This window comes from Pseudopodoces humilis, chromosome 16 (assembly GCF_049639895.1).
Source record: "Pseudopodoces humilis isolate 2021_Gansu_Grassland_sample_001 chromosome 16, ASM4963989v1, whole genome shotgun sequence".
In the NCBI taxonomy this organism is placed as follows: Eukaryota; Metazoa; Chordata; class Aves; order Passeriformes; family Paridae; genus Pseudopodoces; species Pseudopodoces humilis.
In genome coordinates this window covers 16,582,767-16,605,049 of record NC_142215.1, presented here as the reverse complement: position 1 = coordinate 16,605,049, position 22,283 = coordinate 16,582,767, and the positions used below count along the sequence as shown (strand labels likewise).

Here is a 22,283-nt window from a genome sequence, read left to right as displayed (position 1 = left end):
AAAAGAAGTAAATGAGTCTTTGGAGAATTGTTGAAACTCCCCTTTGAGGGAGTATCCCAAGGGGCTCAGCCCTGAGGAGACCAAAATCTCCAGCAACATATTACTTTACCCCTTTAGCAGCTCACAGCAGCAGCCAATAAACTCATCTGGTTTCAGCTGCTTGCTAAGAGTGCTCTAATGGAAATTCTTTGGTGATCTCGAAGGTTACCTGTACCTGTCTCCTACCAAGCTCCTTGCTGCTAGAGGGACGGACAGCATCAGCTTTCAGCAATATACTACAAAGAAGGAATAAAAATTATTAAGTCCTGAAGCTGCCCATTGACAGACCTCACAATTCAAATAAAGACACCTACATATGCAGAAATTAGCAACCAGCAGTGAAAAGCTGAGTTCTCTTATGAACATGACATGATTTTCCAAGGTTTACCACAGTACTGAAGTAAATTAGCACAGATAATACACACACATAGATGGTAGTGCCTCCAAGGGCATGGCCTCCAGGACTCATTTCCCAAAGAGGTCTATGGGAGCCCTGCAATGGTCTTTCCAAAAACATTTTGGTCAATGACAAGTAATTCTGGAAAGCTCTGTCATCTACTAGGGGATAACTGCATCTTGCAGACACCTGGGCATGCAGGCAAGTGACAGGGACAGGTTCCTGCCCTCTGAGCAGATCCACATCTGTCCAAACCAGCACATTTCTATACATTGGCCTAACAACACAGAAAAGACCGAGAGCCAGTGTGTTAATATCAACACAATGAGAGACACTGCACACATGCAGAGTTTACAAAGGGATGCACAGGAAACTGATGTGATGAAAAACAAACCACAGGAGAACAAAATTAAAAAAGTGTCCTAAAATGTGCATTTTATTTCATATAATTATACAATGTTTACATACAGGTATACTTTTAAGACTGCTCAAAGAAAGTGTGAAAAAAGTGAGGCAAATATCAGTTTAAAAATTCCTCCCCTACCCCAAATCCCCCACAAATAAAATACATTTTAACACAATCTCTTCCAAATTAATGTTTTGTCCTGAATTTATTGACTCTTTCATTTCAACATGAAAAATACAATTGAATGAAAACTCAAGGTGAAATGCTGACCTACACTTCTGTATTGAGTTGCAAGAATACAATTTAAAACCTTCAGAAGCCTTCACTTGTCTCCATTGCTTATATATCTTCATTTTACTGAATTAGAAGGCACAGAAAGTCCAAATTCTCACAGATCAGTCAAGTTACGATAAAAATAAATTACTGTGCTGGACAACTCCTGACTTGTCTGATATCAAACAAAAGACTTCAAGTAGAATCTTTTGTTGAAAATAGCACCATTTCCACCTGATCTCTCGAACACGAATCATTCTTCTCGTGTAAAAACTGTAGTTGGCACTTGAGGTGGGAAACTTTCTGCCACAGCCAGGATTCTTCAAGGACTAAGCAAACCGAATTGCTGAACTCTCTACAAAGTGTAGGTAACATTTCTGTTGGGAAATGGCACGTTTAACCCATAATGTAATGTCACTTAACCCGCATATGGCTTGCCCATTTTGGTGTTTCCCTGACCCCTGCTTGATAATTTAGCAGATGTTCTTGTGACTGTGGTGAAACTAAAAAAAAGACATGTTTATGGGGCTCCACGGCAAGCAGGTGTAAGAATAATAAAACAAATAGTGTGGTTGCCACTAAGAAGGTTTTCACATGTTGTTTAACTCCAGTAAAGTTTGATCCAGCATCTGATGCATACTAAGGTTTTCTTCTTTGGCATGCGCCACTTTCTCTGTTGTGGGATTAGAAAATTAAAACATGAATAGCAGTTCTTTGGAGACACTGATTCTCAGAACATGAAGGCATGCAATCATCACTTCTCTCAGAGGGTTTAGAAAGTTAAGAAATGTGCATGCTCATAAATACCAACGTTTCCAGATAACACAACCAGAGAGAATTCCAAACTAATAAAACAAACAGCAAGTAATGCAAGTTTAGAATTGTTTACAGCTGCATTTGTTAAGAAAATGCACTGCCAACACAGACACAATGTTCTGGAAGCTCTTTCCTTATAGGTATGTGAGATAATAAGTGCCTTTTTTAGTTTTTGGTTTTTTTCCCTATAAAGTAGGCAATAAAAAAAATATGTTCTTTGCAGATACACAATTAAAAGTTTCATAGAATTCAAAAATACAAAGAACAAACAAATTACAACTACAATAGTTTTCAGTGACCTTTAAGAAACTTACTTATTTTAGAAAATAAATAAACTCAAAGTTAGTAGCCTTATTTTGCATGCACATTTTAATAGGACAATCACTTAACACACATAGTTGATACAATAAATGAGCATAATGTTCTGGTGGTGCATCCTACTGGGATCCAGTAATATTAACTTCATACTATGCAAGCATACCTTTAAACTGATTGGGTATTGCCAGATGGAGCTCACATTCTTTTTTTTTAAATGTCAAGTACAAGCCAAATTCATAGTAAGGCAAAATTATCACATCAAAGTGTCCGGACAAAACAGCTGTAAGTATCCTTTAAGCTGGTTTTGAAATACATAAATATGAATTCTAGTGAATATTTTTCTCTCACTGTGGTAAAAATCTTAGGGCCAATTCATGCTGCTGGATAAAATGGGTGCCTTTCTGCAATGCAGGTTGTTACTTTTTGGATATTGTTAGCAAAATGCTGTAGCTCTGCTCTTAAGTGGAAAGAAGCTACTTCACAGCAGAAGAGCTTAGTGCTCCTCCAAAATAGGTGTGTAGACACTTAATGAAAAGCCTCATCCAGAAGAAGAATTTCCATATTTTCCCAAGAGAAACTGAGAATTTCTTTCATTAATTTACCACAGAATCAACAGCTAAAAAAAAAATAAATCAATTTCTAAGCTTCTTGCTGATTTTTACATTTACTGATTCATTCTTTATGGAAATTTGGAAGAAGTTGTTTCAAACAACTTAAAAATATAGTCACACTAAAGTTTAATCCTCATTCAATGCCAGCTTTAGTTCATTAGTTAGGCGGCTGTTTTGCTCAAGTTGCTGGTAGAGTTGGTCTGTACAGGCAGCAAGCAGGTTAGAAGGGAAAAAAGAGGCAGAATGAAGACAGATTAGACAGAGAAAACAGTTAAATAAGAGTTAATAAAGAAACTGGTCACATGACAGACAGTTCAGTAACATAGAGAGAAACATTTTACCTCTGTTTCTAGAACTCTAGTAATTAAATAGCTACTCCAAGGAACAGCTATTGTACCACATGAAGAACTGGCTAAGAATTCTGTTGTGGGGAACAGCTGTGAGACACAAACTGGAACAGAAATGGAAGAACTGCAGCTATGTTCCTAGAAGTACTGTCTTGCTTTAGTCTTCTGGACAACTGTGAAAGAGTTTGATTACTGTTTTTGTTTACTGAGTGCCATTTTTCTTTGCAAACTATTTAAAGTGTGGTGGAATCTCATCTGCCAGTAGAGATAATGCAATTGCACCACAGCAAGCATAAGAAACAGCAGGAGAGATACTCTAAGGCAACTACCATCAGGTCTGACTCAGCCCATACTTCTTTCCTAGGAAATCTGATGGGCTAAAATGTTATTTTTGACAGGAAAATATACTTGTGTTACTGGAATCAACACATTTTGATACCTTTAGATTGGCAAGTTTTACTTTGTAAGAAAACAGACTCACATTTGGTGAAAATGAAAAGGAAGGATGGAACACCTTGCTAAAAAACAGAGGGGACAATTCATGCTGAAATAGAACAGCCACAGCCATGTTGTGACAGCACATTTAGTGAGAGTTGCTCTGCAGAGTGAAAAAAATGTTCCACAATGGCTTTTGACTATCTTGTGTTCTCAAATTGTCCATGTTCTTTCCAATAGCCTAACTGCACTCCTGACCTCTTGATCCCAGATTATTCCCCTACAGGAAATGACTGTTTCTAATTATTTTCCACAAGCTGCCTAACAACTTCCACAGGAATCCTCTTCCCCTGCAGGCACTGGACAAGGCAAAGCTGCACAGTGAGCTGGTCTGCAGGACATGCTTGTATGGTGAGCAACTCCTCCCAGCTTCCTCTCTAGCCCAAACTCCCACAGCTAGCTCAGGAAAGCCAGGGCACATTTCACAGCTCTGATCCTGCACCAGTAACAAATGGATCTTGTCCCTCTCATCATGATAATGGTCACATATATGTGGAAAAAACCAGCCAAACCTTAGAGTAAGTAAAATTTCACTTTGTCTGGCAAGGTGTATATAGCTGTTATTCAAAAATAAATCATGTGAGCTTACGCTTACCATCATCACAGAAATCTCCTCACTGACTGAGGCAGAGACTTGCAGTATTTCTCAGCTTCCAAAACAACTAAATCCCCCAGCAGAGCAGGGAAAGCCCTTCCCTGTGCAGTGGGCCCTTGATTCCCCATGGGCCATGTGTCTATCTGCTCCAGCCAGAGCCAGGCTCTGCAGGACCCCCAGCAGCTGAGCAGGGAGTTCTGGCTCTGTGCAGAGCCAGCACGGCTCAGACTCTGCTCAGCAGAGCCCTGCACTCCTGTGTAGAAGCCTCAGGCACAAAATCAGCCACACAGGGCAGCTACAATCCCACATTGGAGCAGGGAGCCACAACAACTCCCTGGAATGAAGATCAGTGCAGCAGGACCACCCAGGAATTCTGCCTGGAGATCTACATTGCACTGCCCATTTCCAGCACTCTGTTCAGCAACCTGCCATCCTTCAGTGTGCAGCTGATCATGTATGACTGATACAAAAGGCAAAATTTTAATACTGATCTTTAAAATCACTATGTCAAAAACTGACAGATTCCTACAATGGAATTTGCTTTTTTTGTTTACTTTTCTTAAGGAACACCAGTATTGCAAGGAATTGAGTGGACAAAAAACTCCTCTAAAACAATGAAACAAAACACAATAGATTAAGAAGCTGGAGTTGCTGTAGCGTATTTTACTCTGGCTCAGATGACTAATTACAGTTGAACACATTCCCCCTAATGCTTGCATTTGTGAAGTTACTAGCCTCAGTAGTTTTACAAATGCTTATCCTATTATATTTGGTTAACTTTTATATATCCCATTCTATTTGGTTACCCTTCACACACAGCTGCTTACTGTATGTCAGCTGAGGAGCAGTAAGTTACTGGACTTTAATACTTGAACTTTCTGTGATTGCTGATACATATCCTGTATTTGGGCTTCTCCCCCATCCTCCATTAGGATGTGCCATAGGCAGAAAACTGGGATCTGCCAAAGTTATCCACAGATGGCAGGCCAGGAAGGGAATGCATCCATTCGCAAGGCTTATTTGGAAAACAAGTTCTGAGGAGGGGAGAAAATCTAGTTTAGACTGCACTGTTGAATAATCTTGAAGCTGAACTAGAAAAGACATTCCCATTATTCTGCAAGTTAAAAATTACAATTCAGCTATGGTATAAGCAATTTATTTAGCTTTGGTGACTTCAGAACTTTAGCAATATACAGTTACAGCATCACCAGAAATCTGTCCAGTTTTTACTTTCATCACAGTTCACTTTCATGTGAACTGGAAAATAACTTCTTTCACTGTGATGTAAATGAAGTTAAAATAAGACAATAAACTCCCTAGTTGCAAATAACAATACAAAAAAAGCACAGGATGTCAGTATTAAATGCTCCATCCTTAATTAGACAGTGACAAATCAGCTGAAATCTGAAATCCATGATGTTCCACTTTGAAGCAGAGTAATTTCATTAATAGTATATTCATGAGAACCTTCCTACTCCAGCTTTGAAACATTTCTCATGAGTCTGCAGTTCAAACTCACAAGTCTGAGCTAAACACAAATGGAAAGCTACCAAATTGTCCTGAATGAACTTCCAATCCTACCATGCCACTCAAGAAAAATATATTGTAAAAATCCCAAAATGTTAGCAAGCATCATCTCTGCTGAATAACCGAGGTGTGGAAGAGGGAAAACTTTTTCACAAGACATTTCAAGGATTATTTTTGGGTGAAAAAAAGAATTTAAAGTTTTTGCTGCTGCCTCTTTAAATCTGTCTCAAATATATAAGTTAATGATTTAAATTTATTAAAGGTAAGAAGTCTTCAGCATAAAGCTAGGAAAAGATTTCAGGCTTTAAAGTGAAAAATCTGGTTACATCAAGGATGTGACTGCTCTCTCAGCCATGCTCCCATGACCAAGTGACCCTAAGGAAGTACTGTCCTGGCAAATTTCGTCCTAACAATAACAACTGGAAAAATTCCTATTACATCTATTTGTCATTTTATCTGCAGCAGAGTTTAAGAAAAAACTAAGATAATAATTGGTCAGTTTTCACACCATCCCACACACTGCACTCACTGGCTTGGCATTGTCAACATTCAGGCAAAAGTGTTTTCAGCTAAAAAATGAAAACACCAAAAAATGAAATCCCTAATGACATAAAAGCACAGATTTTATTAATAACTTAAATAGTTATTTAAATAAATAAAAGGCAAAGGAATAGCAAAAGGGATACAGCTGGGATATTTATTTTACATTGAGAAATGTAGTTTCTGTACAGCAGAGCACAAATAGAGCATGTTCTGAGACAGATGATAGAGGAAGAGTCAACTAAACTAGAAGACAGGACAATGAACCCATGAAACATCCAAAGCTTGGAAAGATGTTTTATCCAACCCAATGAAGATGTCTTTGGAGAACTGAAGCAAAGAAAATTATCTGCATGAAAAGAAAAAGAGATAAGGTAGAAAATGAAAAAAAGGTACAGTAAAGGTTTCCAAAGAAGCAGCAATGGCACAGCAGAGCCCAGCATGCTGAGATGACAGTGCTAGAGAAACAGCACACCATGCTGGGACTGGAATGATACAGTCATTTCCTCATGTACCAGCAGAGTACAATTTTAAGTCTGTTTTCCACTTAGAAATATCCAAAATTGAAGAAATATTGCAATCTCTGTATACAGAGGAGGAAGAAAGAAATCAATTTGCTTGATAAGCCACTGAACAAAACCATATGTTGGGAAGGAATTTAAAAACAAAAAATCAAAGCATACAAAGCAGGCAACATTTAGTAGAGACTAAACTATTGGTAAAGAGATGGAGGAAAGTAATGAACAGACATGGGGACAAAAAAACATTTAAAATATGGGTGGACACAAAATATATTTCAAGCTCTAAGCAAACCTTATGTCTTGTTGAAAGCATGTCTAGGCTTCCAAAAGGGAATGCTGGGACTAAACACTGCACCTGAGAGCCACAGCTCTTCCCCCTTCCCATGTCTGCTGCAGTGCTCATGCATGGGAAGGTGGAGGCAGCACAGCTGACCTCTGTTCAGAGTCCGTGGAACAAGAGTCAGTTTGTGTCAAACACTGCACTGACAAGTCACACCTTACAGCTGGCTGATTCTCTCCTTTCCTGCCACTCTTTATTCTTCTCCTTATGACTAGAGTTGGTATTACCACATTTTTGGTGTATGCAAATAAAATTACTATTGCTATCCAGAAAATACGCAGAAGCAACCTACAATTCAATTGTTGCCTTTACAGGTTTAAATGACAAGGTATTTTAAATCCATTTCCACACATGTAATTTAGTGACAACAGCTGAAATTTTCGGAGCTGTTATAGAAATTTAGATAAACACTTTCTACTGCCATTAATAGAGAATACAACTAAATCTAAATTTCTCTGACATTTTTGCAGGAACTTTGCCAGAGCAAAAACTGTGACAGCAGGCAAAGAAATACACTTTGAATGCAACACGTACCACAGCAATTTTCTTTAGTAAAATGAATATGATAAGCCTGGTAGATAATGTTTGAACAGAGGTGAACTGAAAGGATAAACACAGAGCTACAAACAAAGGGCAACCACAAGACACCAGGATTGCAGACACAGAATCAAAGAGTAACCACAAGCTTACAAAATCACCATGAGTATTTACCAGGCTCGGCACAACACTCACCCACACTTTGCCAGGGTAAAGCAATTGTTCATGGTATTTTGTACACCTATTCTGTCTAAAGGAAAGCATCTCCCACCACACAGGGAGCATCATTTCACAAGGCCGGTAGTGCGCTATCAGTGAGGGCAGGGAAGCAGGAGCAGGCACAAGCTGGGAAGACATTTACATGGAAGTCATATCATTGAGAGCGTGGTCCAGCTCCTCACTGATGGCTTTGTACTTCAGTTTCTGAGCATAGAGCTCATCTAATGTTCCCCCAGGGAAGGCAGAGGTGTGCAAAGAAATGAAGCAGGATCATGGGATGGAAGGTGAAGGTGGTGACATCCAGAAGCCGTAGGAAATGGGAAGAGTGCACAGAAAGAAGTGTTGCGACAGACAAAATGAAACAAAATTAGAGAAGAATAAAAGAAAGAAAACAGTGAACAGTTCTATGCAAGTTCATTAACTGCACTGCCAATGGGGCAGCCTGTGATATACAAAAAACCAAGAAAGAAAGAGTACAAAAGAAGCAAAAATCCATGTTTCACTGCTGTGGATTTTTGTTTTAATCTTTTTTGTTTTAATTAGGAGGGCACAAAGGAGCTAGGGAGAAAAGATCAAAAAATGGGGCTTAAGGAAGATATTACCATTTTCTACCACCTTTTGTTTTAAAAAACACTCTTTTGTGTGATGTCAAACTCAGCTTCTTACAGCAATTTTTGTTCCTTTTAAACACTTACGTTTCTTCTCTGCTTCCTTCCTGAGTCAGGGATCATAAAATTTCAGCAGCTACTTAGGCATTTCATGGCCTTCATGCAGAACCCAGCCTGTCATGCCACACAACTTAGCTTCTTCAAATCCTACACTTAGTGTAATGCATCTAAATAGTGAACTCCATGTAACTTCAAATTAAAAAGTCCTACTGAATTATTTTCTCCAGAGGCAGAAAGCACATTCCACTACTCTGCTGCAGTTCTGATTCATCAGAACCTTACAAACAAACCCTCTGAAGTTAAATAAGCTGTCCTCCTGATTATGTATACAATCTATTAGCTTTACCAAAACCCAACAACTGGTCTATGTCACAAAATGCCTGCCCCAGCCCACACTTTTCACAGTAATAAATTAGGTTAGCTTGCTACATTCCTAACTACTGCAAACATAATGCAACTCTTCATCAGCTTTTTACTGAGATGATAATAACACTTGTCATCTGATAATTTACCCTGTAACATTTATATACTCCTAAACTTCTAAAAAGAAGAGTATAAAGCAAAAAATGAAAGGAGTCTTGAGAACATAGGAGAAAAAGTAACAGGCAAGAGCAAAACACTATTCATCTGAAGCATTTAAGTTATCAATATCTTTAATTTGGAAAATATTTTGTCTGCTCTTTAGGCAGACCCATTTACAGAAGTTGGACAAGTCAGCCCAGCAGAATTGGGTATTAAAAAAACCCAACAAAAAGCCCCACACAAGAGAAGAGATTTGTATTTCACAGTAAGTAGAAAAATAACCCCTCCATACCTTCTAGGTCATCAATGCTCTTCTCCAGCTTGGTTACTGACCTCTCAGCAAACTCAGCACGGGTCTCAGCCTGAAGTCAGGACAAACACAGACTACTTTAGGAAACACACACACAGTACTTAGGAGTAGGGGAGAAGTAATTCAAATGAGGAAAAAAGTACAGTGAGAGGAGGCAAATAATAAGGCTAATATAAACTAATTTCTAGGGTAGATATTTAACATTAAACTGTTTCCAAAATGGTATGTTCATTCTTAAGGCATCAAAGTAGTGTTTATACTAAAAGAATCGAAGGTGCATTGGAAGATGCATTGCAAAGAATGACTCTAATTTTACCTCCTTCAGTTTGTCAGTTAGAACTTTAATCTCCTCTTCATACTTGTCCTCTTTCTGTGAGTACTGTAATTAGAAAGAGGATCACTGGTATTAGATGGGTATTCTAAATATACAAAAAAAACCCCACATTTGAAACTCTACTAATAGATTATCTGTACACAAGAAATTGTTATAGATAAAACAGAATTAATTCCACTTGGAAGGCCGTGGTAATACGGTTTATTACAAGAGTCAAACTTCCCTTGACTTATGTTCCAGTGCAATATGGTGGGAACTTTGAGAAGAAATCAGTGCTATGGTTTTAAAGAGGAATGTCTTTTGGAGAAATTTAATGTTGGTACACAATGCCATTCTTTGGGACATTCTACAATTAACACTTAATCCCGTCAGAGTACTCAAGAGAACACATGGCCAAATAATACTGACCTATTTGGAACTACAAGATATGCTATGTTCCAATAGGAGCCAAATATGAATTGAGTAGTAAATCCAAATGCCTCTATTGACAACAGCCCTGAAGAAATGCTGCAAAGTGATTGTCAAACAAAGAAAGCCCCATTGGCCAGATGACAGTGTAAAGGACACATTCTCACATAAGTCTCTAGCCTACCTTCTCAGCCTGAGCCTCCAGCGACTTCAGGTTGTTGGTCACAGTTTTCAACTCCTCTTCAAGCTCAGCACATTTGCTGTTATTTTGGAGGGAAGGCAGGAAAGGGGAGGATGGAAGATTCAATCAAGCAAAAGAAACAGGAGAAAATAGGGGGAAAAGATAGAGAAAAATGAAAACAATTACAGGGCAAAAGAATGGCCTCAAAAGCAGCTGATCCATCACAGATTAAAAGCAACTCTTTGTGATGCCAAATACCAGTTCAAGTGCACACGAAGACAATGACAAAGAAGAAATTTATCTACAGCTCTTGGCTTACACACAAACATTTACAGAGCTTTTACACATGAGACAGTTCAGCTTCTTTTGGCTGCACAGAAGATCAGTTTTAAAGACAAAAATCAATAAATAAACAAAAAAAAAAAAAAAAAAAAAAAAAGAGACCAAAGAAAACCACCAAAGCAAGATGCAAAGAGAGTAAAGAGCATAGCAAGGACATATTTGTTACTACTGAGTGAGCTAACCGACTATGGAAGCTGAAAGACTTGGGTTGCAGTTAAACCTAAAAACTGTTTATTAGTATCAGTACCTTATCCTCTGCAGCCATTAATGCTTTCAAGGTTTGATCCATTATTCTTAACTGTTCTTCCAGCTGTCGGACTTGGCTGTTAGTGAACACATGAAATGCACAAAAGCCATTCACAAAATCAGTGTGCAGGTACAGCATGCAGTGACAAAACACACGCGCACATACACAGGAACACATTTATTTTGGCACTGACCACTTATTTCAACGATTACAGTAAATGAGTAAAACATAGCTTTGAGCTGAACACACAGTGTGCTGCCAATGTTTCATGCAGTTATAGTTCTAGTCTAGCACCTCACATACATCTCAGGGCAGTTCCACACTTACCTTTCTGATAGCTCAGCACGCTCCTCAGCGCGCTCCAGGTCACTCTCAATGATCACCAGCTTACGAGCCACCTACAAGGATAGGCAGGAGACAATCAGGGCTATTATGTTGCTGCACTACACCTTACCTGCTTCTAGAACCTACAAAGCAGAGAGCCAGGCCTCTTCCCTTTCTGGTCAACATGTGAGTTTTGATTATGTAATATCTTCATTATTAATTTGAGACTTAGTTATCTGACATTTTTCAAGACCTCCCTTCCATTCACCAAAAGGCACCTGAAAAATTTATCTCTCCCTAAGAGCTTAGGGAGTATTCTCAAACATTTTAGTGAAGGATCTAAGCACAGATCTCCTATCACCTTGTCCCTTGAGCTATCCGAGTGCCTTATTTTCCTTCCACAGCTGTGAAGAGTGGTGTTTGTGATCTTTTGAACTTTAAAAGGCAAAAGAGAAAACCAAAAATTACAGGCACAACCTAATGGGCTTTAGAAAGAGATGACCTGCACTCAAGAACTGACCTCTTCATACTTGCGGTCAGCCTCCTCAGCAATGTGCTTAGCCTCTTTAAGCTGGATCTCCTGGATTTCCATCTTCTCTTCATCCTTCTGGGCTCTATTTTCAATGACCTTCATTCCTCTGAAAAACATGAAAAACAGGAAATGCAAGGTTCAGGGCTTGCCAGGTTATGTCTAGCTCTACTTCTTGTGCTATGCAACTTTCAGACAGTTGTATTCAGGTGAATGAAGCACATCACACAGTTGAGCCTTCACACCATAGATTTAGTCCCATGCACTTACATTTCAGAAGTTCAAGGAACAAAACATGTCTTAGGAAGGAAGAAAAAGCGTGATCTGTTTAGCTCTTACTGTAGTTCAGCTGTAGAATTCTTTTTCATTTTAAATTGCAGGAAAAACTCATCTTATAGAAAGGTAAGCAAAGGGTGTTGCTTCTGAAGACCTAATAAGACTGAAAACATCTGTGCTTTTACACTCATCAACACCATGTTACAACCCTTGCAGGGCTGACACGAATCATGTCTGTGGGCCAGACTCCCCTGGGTTTTGCCATGTCAGAGCCCTAGAAGCTCTCTCTGCTGTCTAAAAGCAAAATTTGAATCCTTCATAACAAGAAACACCGTGTGTTGCACGTGTCTGATCCAAAATGACCTTATAAACACTTCAAAGCACACTGTGAGTCTTTGGCACATTTCTTTTCAACAGACTGCATCCCTAGTAACATAGAAATACACATGCAGAATGTGTGGGTTTCTTTCGCAACAAAAGGTTCTATCACAGGTATAAGATACAATTGGACGAAGAGAAAAGATATTCCAAAGTTACAGATCTTGAGTTCCTAACTTACATTACAAACTTCTGGAAATCTAAAGGAATTATCAGTCTCTTTCCTTTGCTCACCACCTTCAGGTACCAATCCTGCCAACAGAAGAACCAAAGCCTCTTCCAGCACTTTGCTATTCTCCAGGTGAGATTTTCTACCCACAACAAAAGTAAGAATCACCCAACAGCACAAGATTATCACAAGGAGCTGTCATCCAATAAGAGAAGTCTACGCTGGACCAAGCAGTTTTCCCAGGATGTGGCCTGACACATCAGAAGACCTACCACACTTAAATCTCATCTTCACAACTGAAAAAGAACCCAAGCCCAGGTATTTGGGACATTTGTACAGACAAGCTGTAACTGAAGTCCATGTATGCAAAGGAAGAGCAGATCACATGTGTTCAGAGACCTAGGAGTGGTTTAATTTATTTCCCTAACCCACACCCTGGCAATTATGATCTTTGTAATAAGGGTAACAATCCATTCAGATGTGGTTCCACCCACCTTTCACTCTCATCTGCAGCCTTCTCAGCTTCCTCCAGCTTTTGCAGGGCAGTAGCCAAGCGCTCCTGAGCCCGATCCAACTCTTCCTCAACCAGCTGGATGCGTCTGTTCAGAGAAGCTACTTCACTCTCAGCCTAAGCACAGAAAGAACAGAAATCAATTCAAAGTAAGGCATACATCTTCCCTTGTAAAAGGTTACCCCATTACCTGCTAGTGCCATTTACCAGCACTTCTGTAATTTCTGACTTCATCCACTAAAAAGTCCATTACACAGAGATATACATGATTGAATTGTGAGGCTATTGTTTAACAGAGGAAAAAAGTGATTAATGCTTGCTTTCAATGAAGCACATCAAAGACTACAATTTGTACTAGAAAGAACTGCATGGGAAGAACTGCATGAGAAGAACTGCATCATTACCCAAATATTTTCTGTTATTGTATTTGCAGGCATTAATTACAGACCTTCCCTTTTTCTAATCAGATCAACACAATAATTACTCAATTCTTCTGTTACCCCATTTCCTTTATTTATGACCTTTCACCATATTTTTAAGTATTGTCCTGACATTTCCTTGAGTTCCATAAGAAGGGTTCAGTGTAAAACCCACCCAAATCAGCATTTGCAATGAGACACCTGACACAGAAGGAGTATGAGAACATTTAAGAAGTGCCCAAATACCCAGAAGTTTTGTTTACAGGCAAGCTGTGCAAGAGTTGACAAAAAAGGCACCAGCAAGAGCCCTGGTGCAGGCAGCAATCCCTTAAAATATTTTTTTTTCCTCCCATAGTTCCATCCTCAATCTTCCCCTAAATTTGCCTTTCTTGAATTACCTGTTCACTTAATCTTCTGTACAACACCTGCAATTCATCTGCTTCTTATCATTACAAGCTATTATATACTACAGCCTCAAACCTACACTTGCTTAAGTTGCAAAGTAAGTTCTAAAACAGCCTTCTTGTGGTAACCTCATCATTAAATTTTCTTACAAAACTATATTAAGCACCAAGTATATATGCTATATGTGAGGAAGTACACACCCAAATTTCCTGTGATGTCTAGTTGAAAGGAGAACCAATCCTCTGGCAAAAACAGTACCAAAAGTATCAATTTGGTACATTTTGTTCTCTAACCAGAGGTAGCTGGATACAGTTGTCCACAGTAAAGATTTTTTTTACACAATAAGAACATAACACAAGAAAGAATTACTTACAGGCCAGACAAGTAAAACAACCTTTAACATGAAAGTAATGATGTCCAGCTAGAATTACTGAAAGTAACACATAAACAGGGAAGCAATTATATCTTTGAACATTAATATGCATTGGCAGTGAACACATTAGAACCAGAAGGAGAAGAGACTTCATCCTTAGAGATCCACATTAATCAAAATAGAAAATATTTAGCTAAGTAATCATGCATAATTCCAAACCTGTGGTTTTGGACTTCTGGCTTTAAAACAGTAAAAATTTGAACTTTCAGATTTAAGAAAGAAAATGACCTTTCATAAAGGATACCCTAGGGAAATTTGTAGTGTTACAAGTTAATTATTATCATGTCAAGACTCCTTGTCATGATAAGAGCATAAAATGTGCTTCAAAAAACACAGGGTGACTAAAGTTCAAGTTTTCACTTCCTGCTCCAGTAGCTCACTAAGGATTTACCAACCAGCCTTATATGGCCCCAGTTATTCTTCTGCAGAGCAGGACTTCTCTCCTTATACGGCAAGGAAGGAAAAAACCCCAGTGACATTTGGGGCACTCCCACTGCTACCATGCAAACATAACTTGCATTTCTGCCCTAGCACTTACACACCACATATTTTCACAATGAGTGATGACATGGATAAGTCACCACTGGGTAGTAATTATCACTGTTATAAGGGAGATTCTGTTTTCCAGAAGGAGGAAGAAAAATGCATTTTGAAAAAGTGATTACCAACAGCCCCTTGAGAGGTGTGTATTCAAAACAGAAGATTCTTTTTTAAGGGAATGGCTGCTAATCACAGCCTTGAAACTTATAACAATCTGGTTTAACAATCAAAAGCTGGAAGCTGTGCTATGTTTTGGCCACAGCTGTAGCTTTTTTGTTGTTTGCGGTATCTGTACCTTGCACAGGAAGAAAAAAAACCCCTCCCATAACAACCTAGCTGGTCACATGCAGGGAAGGGGCAGAGTCACACCTCAGCTCAATTGCTGCAGTGCTCCCTCTCCTCAAGCTTGCAGAAATACAGCTGCAACAATAAAACCCCTCATCTGTAGCCAGCAACGCAGAAAAAGCACATGTCTACATGTGCCTGGGAATTCAGTTTTCAGCCTTTACTCATCCCAGCACTGACTCTTCCACACAAAAACTTCAATACCATGTAAACGTGCTCTGCAGAATTCCACACCATCCACATAAACCAACTCCAGGGAAGAGACAAACGTTAACCTTTGGGGTCGTAAACCTTACTGCAATGTAGCTGAACTCTTAAGGGAAGACTTCACCAGAAGGCTGTAATCACTCCTCCATCACTATTCCCTCTGCCACAGAAGTTAACAGCAAAACTTCCCTTTTCAATTGAAATTCCTTAACATGCTCAGAATAATACACGTTACTGGAAGAAGGAATATTATGTGTCCTTTACTCCACAAAGGTTAGAAAACAAGTACAAGTTTTTTAAAAACAGTAACCCTTATGAAATGACTTATGGTTCTTTATTGAAAAAAACGGATACGCCAAGTGATCTGCAAGAATGCAATAGTTACACAAGCACAAGTAGCCATATTTTGCCCCGTAAGGAAGATCACCTGCAAGTAACCATGAGGTTCTGCCTTTGAACTTACTGCCCAGAATGTGCAGAAAGGCCCATATTATAAGGAAATCAAATAATCACCTTTTTTTTTTTTCTATTGTAATAAATTACTCCAGAAGCTTTGTTTTTATGCAACTACTTAAGACACTGAAACTGCCTCAAAGAACACTGTACATTTTACAGCAGGAAACATAAAGCTACAGCTGCTGGAACTCTCAAAGGTCAGCGATAAGACAAAGAACAGCCCTATCAGTTTTTTTTAATTGTGATTGCCACCCATAATTACATCTCTCTGCTACGTAAGCCTATGCTGCTCACACCTGATCTTGCCTCTGCCTAAAACCAAGCCTACCGTTCCTTTCCGCTGTTGGCGAGCAGTTTCGATGAATACACGCTACAGATGTACAGATGTACACTACAGATGTACAGCGGCCGGGGCTGTACATTGTCGGAGGGCTGTCAGGTACTATGGGCCACCTCAGGTTTACTCTTACACCCTTCCCAACAATCGCCATGCTGACTTCCCACAGATGAACTCGTCTAGATGGGATAAGAGAACTAAGACTTGTGGGGGGAAAAAACCCCACAAAACCTTGCTCATAGCTTAATACAAAACAAGTACTCTCAAACATACCGCCTAAGTCCAACCTCATTCTAGCTCGGGGTTTTGCTGTTGACCAGCACAGCCAGTGCCGGCTCCCCGCGCAGCGCACCTGGGCCCGGCCCACGCAGCTCTCGGGTTACCGAGCCGGGAGCGCGGGGCTGCGGCCCGGCCCGCCCGCCAGGTAACAACCATCCTGTGGGACACGGCGGCGGAGCGAGCGGCCTCGCACTCCGCCGGCCGGCCGGGGAGGAAGGCGGGGCAGCCGCGCCCCGAGACCCGCACCCCCAAGCCCCGGGCCCAAGCCGGGCCGAGGGGCTGCCCTACCTCCCCCCGCAACGCCCGCTCCTGGTCCACCTCCCGCTGCAGCCGTCCCGCCCGCTCCTCCGCGGCGTCCGCCTGCTCCTGCAGGCTGCGAATCTTCCTGCGCACGGCCTCGAGCGAGCTCATCGCCGCCATGCCCGCGCCTCGCCCAGCCCTCGCCACCTCCCACCGCCCGCCGCAGCCCCGGAAGTCCCCCCGCGCCGCAGCGCTGCGGGGCGGGGCTGCGGGCACCGGGCTGCCGGCACCGGGCTGGCAGTGGGGCGGGGATGGAGGCCAACCAAGCGTCCTGGGGCTGGGCCGCTCCTGACCGGGGCTGGGCCGCTCCTGACCGGGGCTGGGCCGCTCCTGACCGGGGCTGGGCCGCTCCTGACCGGGGCTGGGCCGCTCCTGACCGGGGCTGGGCCGCTCCTGACCGGGGCTGGGCCGCTCCTGACCGGGGCTGGGCCGGTCCCGCCGGCAGCGCGGCCGTGCCCGCTGGATGTGCCGGGGCAGCAGCGCCGCCTGGCGGCACAGCGTGCGTGGTGCCGCGGACCGGACCGGACCGGACCGGACCCGGGGTCCAGAACCACTTCTCCCCCCAAACCGCCCCCGTATGAGCGTCATAAAGTGACATCGAGCAACCCGCCAGATGCTGCTGCGCCTAGCCTGGCGCCTGAGACACGGGGAGGGGACAGGGGGCTGCAGCTGCCCCCTTCTCAGGTGGGGCGGCTCCGGGGATGGGCCTGGTTTCTGGGACATGAGTCATACCGGACAGGTCAGATTTTCTCATCCCAGTGTAAGGCGAGTCCATCCCAGCGAGCCGGCACTCCCTCCCTGCCTCTGCTCTTTTCATAAGGCTTGAAACTATCCAAACTAATACGGCAAGTACTGGGTCAACTGCAATGTCCCAAATATACTCTGCATTGCCAAAACAAGAAATATGTCCCTAAACTGTCAGACATATTCTATTCATACAAATAAATAAGGCATTTTCCTCCATAAAAACAAGCCAGACACTCTCCCACCCTCCACTTGAGGGAAGACTGCAAATAAAATTCCCCTCAACTAGCTTCCAAATGCTGTTTTCCAACAGGGGAAGGTGGCATGGAGCTCAGTTAGGAAGATCCTTCGTTTCAGAACGGGAATCTAGTAGCATTTCCTGCCTTCATCCTAGGCAAGCTATTTCCAAATAGTCTGCATGCTTTTCCATATAAGGAATATCTCCCCTGCATCTATATGGAGTTCCTTTGAACAAGCTAAGTAAACGTCCTGCTAGGAAGCTCCCTCTCCTATGGCAGCCATGCACAAAGTAGAAATTTGATCCACATTATACATGGATTCCTCTCCCCTATTCCTTTGAACACTTCTGTTTGCAAAGTTCTTGAGTTCTCTTTCAAAGCTATATAACTTAATTGCCATACTGAAGCTAATCCTTTTTTTTTATCTTTTATTCCTTTCACAAGCGAAATAAGATTAAAACAGGTTGTCTTTCATGAGAAGTTGTTTGTAACATTTCCGTTTCTGAAAGTATCCTTCTTCCCCCTGAAATACTTTGCTTGCTTCATTTGTGGCAATTCCTTTTCACTATGGTGTTGAGGTTGACTTTTAAAGTTAAGCCATAGGAAAAGGAGGGTCATTGCTTTGGAAATACTGTAGTTTCATCTAATCCTGCAATTCAGACATGAGATTTCTCAAGGAAAATCACCTTGTCCAGCAGCAATAGAGACCAGGACCTTAACTGCACAGACTCTTATGGTTCCATGCAATCCATTAAATGCATGTCAGGGACAGACAGGTGGGTGGGATGAGGGCCTGGGAGAGGCACAAGCTCTTGCCTTACTACCATATAAAGTGCTGAGCTATATATATCTCCCAGCTTGCTCCCAGGATCCCTGTCCTCTGAACTGCAAAACTAGCAAGTATCATCTTCCAGACAATTTTCCATCACACAAGATTGAACTTTTCTTTGACAAGTGAAGCAGTTCCACTGATTTACAAAGGAAAAAAACAAAGTGCAGGAGAGGACCTTTTATCCCAAGGACCAGTGAGCCAAACCAGTATCTAGCAGCAGTTCTAATACATGCATGCCTAGGAACAGCTCTCTTGAAAACAGAACTAGCAGCCCTTGCTCTTCTGGATCTCCCTCTCCTGCACCTACTCATTATTAACTCAGCTGTTTCACTATCAAGACAGCTTTGCTCCAGCCTGAGTCGTTTCACCCATCACCTGAATAGATAAATCATCATTTCTTTACTTTCACACCTAGAGTGGCAAGTACACATGAAAAGCACATCTCAAGTGAGCAGAAACCAAATCAGATGCCTCTGATAGTGTGCAAACCTCATGCAGGGAGGAAGTGATGTGTTTCCTACCTCCTGTGCAGGAGGTGCCTGGACCCTGCCTTCAGCAAAGCTTTGCAGTACTGCTGAGTAGGAGTCCAGGCTGTCCTGAGCAGAGGCAGTGTGTGGTTTCTCTACTGGGCTTGTGCTGAAAGGGATAACTTACATCTGTGGCCTTTTTGTCAGCCAGTTCCAACTTTTCCTGTGCATCTTTAAGGGACTCGGAGTATTTGTCCAGCTCATCCTCAGTGGCCTTCAGCTTCTTTTGTAGAGCCACCAGTTCGTCCTCCAGCTGGGATATGGGTGGAAAGTGGTGGAGAGGGGAGGGTGGGCAGGAAAAGGTGCAGCAGGCAGCGTGATCGTGCAAAGGGAGAGGTGTGAGTGCAGAAGAGACAGAAAGGACAGACAGACAGAGAGAGAAAGAAGGAGAGACAGTTAGATCATCTTTGCTTGCAGCAAGGGCACAATACCTTGGCAGCATTCTCCTCTGCGGAGAGGAGGCTGTCCTCAGACTTGTGTAGCTCTTCCAGCACTTGGTCCCTGTTATCCTCCGTCACACGCAATTGCTTTTCCAATTGCACAATGTCATCCTCTAACTAGGTGCACAAGAGGAAATATAACAAATATGTTTCTCCCTTGGCTTAGAAAACTGTGAAATTAATTTATAAATCACTCTCCCTTTCTCCTTCCTCCTTCGGGATCTCCCAGAAACGTGCAAACAATGTGTCCCCCTCCCCGAATCGAATAAAGCCCTAGGTGTAAAGGAGGGGGGGGTTGGAGAAATACAAAGAAGTGGGGCATGCGTCCGGAGAAGGATGGGAGGGCAGCTGGAATCGGACACATCTGCTGAGCGATGCTGGAGTGGGAGAACACAGCTTTAACTGTCCTTTGCCAAATCGCTGCACTTCTGTCCAGCGCTCCCCAGGTGCTCCGGGCAGCCTCTCTAAGCCGAAACCCTGTGACAAAGGCACAGACGCCACGTAGCTGTCCCAGGGCCCTGCTCCCCCGCTGGAATGGTGGGGACGGGGGAAGGACCTCCTGCCGCACCCCTGGGAACCTCCAGCCGGCGGCTGCCAGGCTGAAATTCTGCCTTAGGGAAAGTTCAACCAGTTTTGCAGGGGCGCGGGGGTGGAATATAACAAGGTACGGTGAGGGGGGAAGAAGAGGGGAGGAGAAAAAAAAAAAAAAAAGAAAAAGAGAATAGTCTGGAAAGATTTGCGCCCCGGCGCTGGCTGCTCCCGGGCCCTCGGTGCAGACCTGCTTGCTTCTCTCCTCCGCTGCCTTCTTGTCCGCTTCGGCTTGCTCGGCTCTGTCCAAGGCGTTCTCCTTGTCCAGCTTCAGCATCTGCATCTTCTTCTTGATGGCATCCATGGTGGCGGTGGGCTAGGGCGCGTCCTCGCACGAACTACTTCCGAAAGAAAAGCTTGTAAAGTTGCGGAGCAGCCCCAATTCCGGATCAGGCCCCCGGGGAGCGGAGCGGAGCTGCCGGGCGGCGGGGTTGATCCGTGCGGGACCGGGCGCCAGCCGTGTGCAAGCGGCGGGCAGGGAGCGCCTCACAGATATGTACTTTCCCAGGGGGCTGACTGCATTCCTCAAGACATCCAATACTTTTTTGGAAAGGACTTTTTTTTTTTTTTTTTTTTTTTCTTCCCTCCCTCCTCCTTTCGTCCCTACCCCTTTCCCTCTCTCACTGCCCCCAGGTCTTTTTGGGAAGCACAGCCTTCCCATTCGCTGCCGCCTGCCATTTGACCGTAGATATGACTATATATGGGATGCGATGGGCGAGGTAAGGCGGGGGAGCAATTTGTTCCCATTTCCAAATAGGCAGGACGGGACATTTCGCTGCTGTTCCTGGGAGAAAAAAAAAAAAAAAAAAAAAAAAAAAAGGCAGCAAGCGGGGAGCTGAGGATACGGGCGAGAAGGCTGCTGACAGCGGGCAGGGTGTCTGGGTGACTGGAGCCGCCCCCAGCCGTGGAAATCAATGCGTTCCACAGCGGGAGGGTGGCGGAGCCCATCGCATCGGGCGGCCGGGAACGCGGGGCTGCGGGGCGGGCGGGAAGGGGTTAATCGCATGCACGTACGGAATGAATGCGTTCGGAACCTACCCCCGGCAGCCGGAGGGGAGGAGGAGGAGGAGGAGGAGGGGGCAGCTCTATTTAATAGCCCGCAGTATATGTGGGCGGCGGGGCGCTGCCCCGGCCCCTGCAGCTCCGAGCGCGACCCCCGGGCTTTGCGGAGAGATCCGGGCAGGGCTGGGCTGGGCTGGGCTGGGCTTCCCCCGGGACCCGCACCGAGGGGAAGGGGCTGAGGTGGCACCCTGGCCCCCGGAGCAGTGCCGGGGCAGGGCAGAGGGGCTGGCGGCTGCCAGGGCTCCCAAGTGCACCGCTGTCCTCCGCAGCACCTGGCCGGGGCTCTCGGGCCTGCAGAGAGCCGTGCCTCGGTGCCGCACACTCGGGGCTCAAAGAGCGAGCGGAAAAGGCGGACGAGACCTACTGCGACCCTCCGAGGGGACAATGGTGGGGCCAGGCCCTGCCGGGGGTACCCGGAGCTGCGGGGGATGGAGCCCAGGAAAAGCTGGGGCAGGGAAAGCAGCTACGGAGGTGACTTGCGCCCTTTCGTAATGCCAGCGAGGAACAGCAGCAGATAGACAATTAACAAAATTACATATAATTAAGTAGAGACGTATTTAATTAACTTTTGGTGTGTCTCTCACAGTCTCATCAGCAGAGTGAGCAAGACTCAACACGCTGTCCTCAGGACGCACGCTCCCTTGTACAGTGTAGAAAGTACAGGGATGTGCATGAGTCCCACAGGATTTGGGTTGCACAAAGAGAAAATTAGGCAGCCTCTTTGTCTACACTCAATGCTTGGAGCAGAAAATTCCTCCCTGGTGCTGTCACTGGATCAGCTGAAGCGATGTTACTTTGCAGAAGGAGGGAATGTCCTATAACTTCTGGCCCATGGTACTTGCCAGGACAGTTAAGGTCTGGATTTGCAAAGCAGGCCTCGGAGGCCAGCTTCTCGTTTAAACAAGCTGGAACACAAAACTTCGGCTCTACGAGATAGCAAAGCCTCCTGA

The 22,283-nt window shown here is 43.5% G+C and overlaps 1 protein-coding gene across 13 annotated transcripts; it reads right to left on the bottom strand.

Moving 5' to 3' along the window:
* Positions 1-845: 845 nt before the first annotated feature.
* Positions 846-20,754, bottom strand: TPM1 (tropomyosin 1). Of its 13 annotated transcripts, none has more exons than XM_088063055.1 (10): positions 20,462-20,752; positions 19,675-19,800; positions 19,371-19,496; positions 13,164-13,297; positions 11,838-11,955; positions 11,321-11,391; positions 10,408-10,483; positions 9,798-9,860; positions 9,464-9,533; positions 846-1,788 (listed from the first exon to the last, which is right to left on the bottom strand). In XM_088063055.1, exons 1-10 carry the CDS (start codon positions 20,573-20,575, stop codon positions 1,706-1,708), a joined length of 981 nt encoding a protein of 326 aa, XP_087919181.1. In that variant the 5' UTR covers positions 20,576-20,752; the 3' UTR covers positions 846-1,705. The 13 variants fall into 13 exon arrangements, with proteins under 13 accessions (XP_087919181.1, XP_005521481.1, XP_005521478.1 ...); XM_005521423.3 differs by lacking the exons at positions 846-1,788; positions 19,371-19,496 and adding exons at positions 6,508-6,713; positions 8,124-8,202 and having other exon boundaries at positions 20,462-20,754; XM_005521420.3 differs by lacking the exons at positions 846-1,788; positions 19,675-19,800 and adding exons at positions 6,508-6,713; positions 8,124-8,202.
* Between the last annotated feature and the right edge of the window lie 1,529 nt (positions 20,755-22,283).

Coding starts and splice junctions, on each gene's coding strand:
- TPM1 (XM_088063057.1), bottom strand. CDS start 20,575: ATGGATGCCATCAAGAAGAAGATGCAGATGCTGAAGCTGGACAAGGAG. Junction 10,484..11,320: donor CGTGCTGAGCTATCAGAAAG/GTAAGTGTGGAA, acceptor CCAAAATAACAG/CAAATGTGCTGAGCTTGAAG. Junction 9,861..10,407: donor TGGAGGCTCAGGCTGAGAAG/GTAGGCTAGAGA, acceptor TTCTAATTACAG/TACTCACAGAAAGAGGACAA.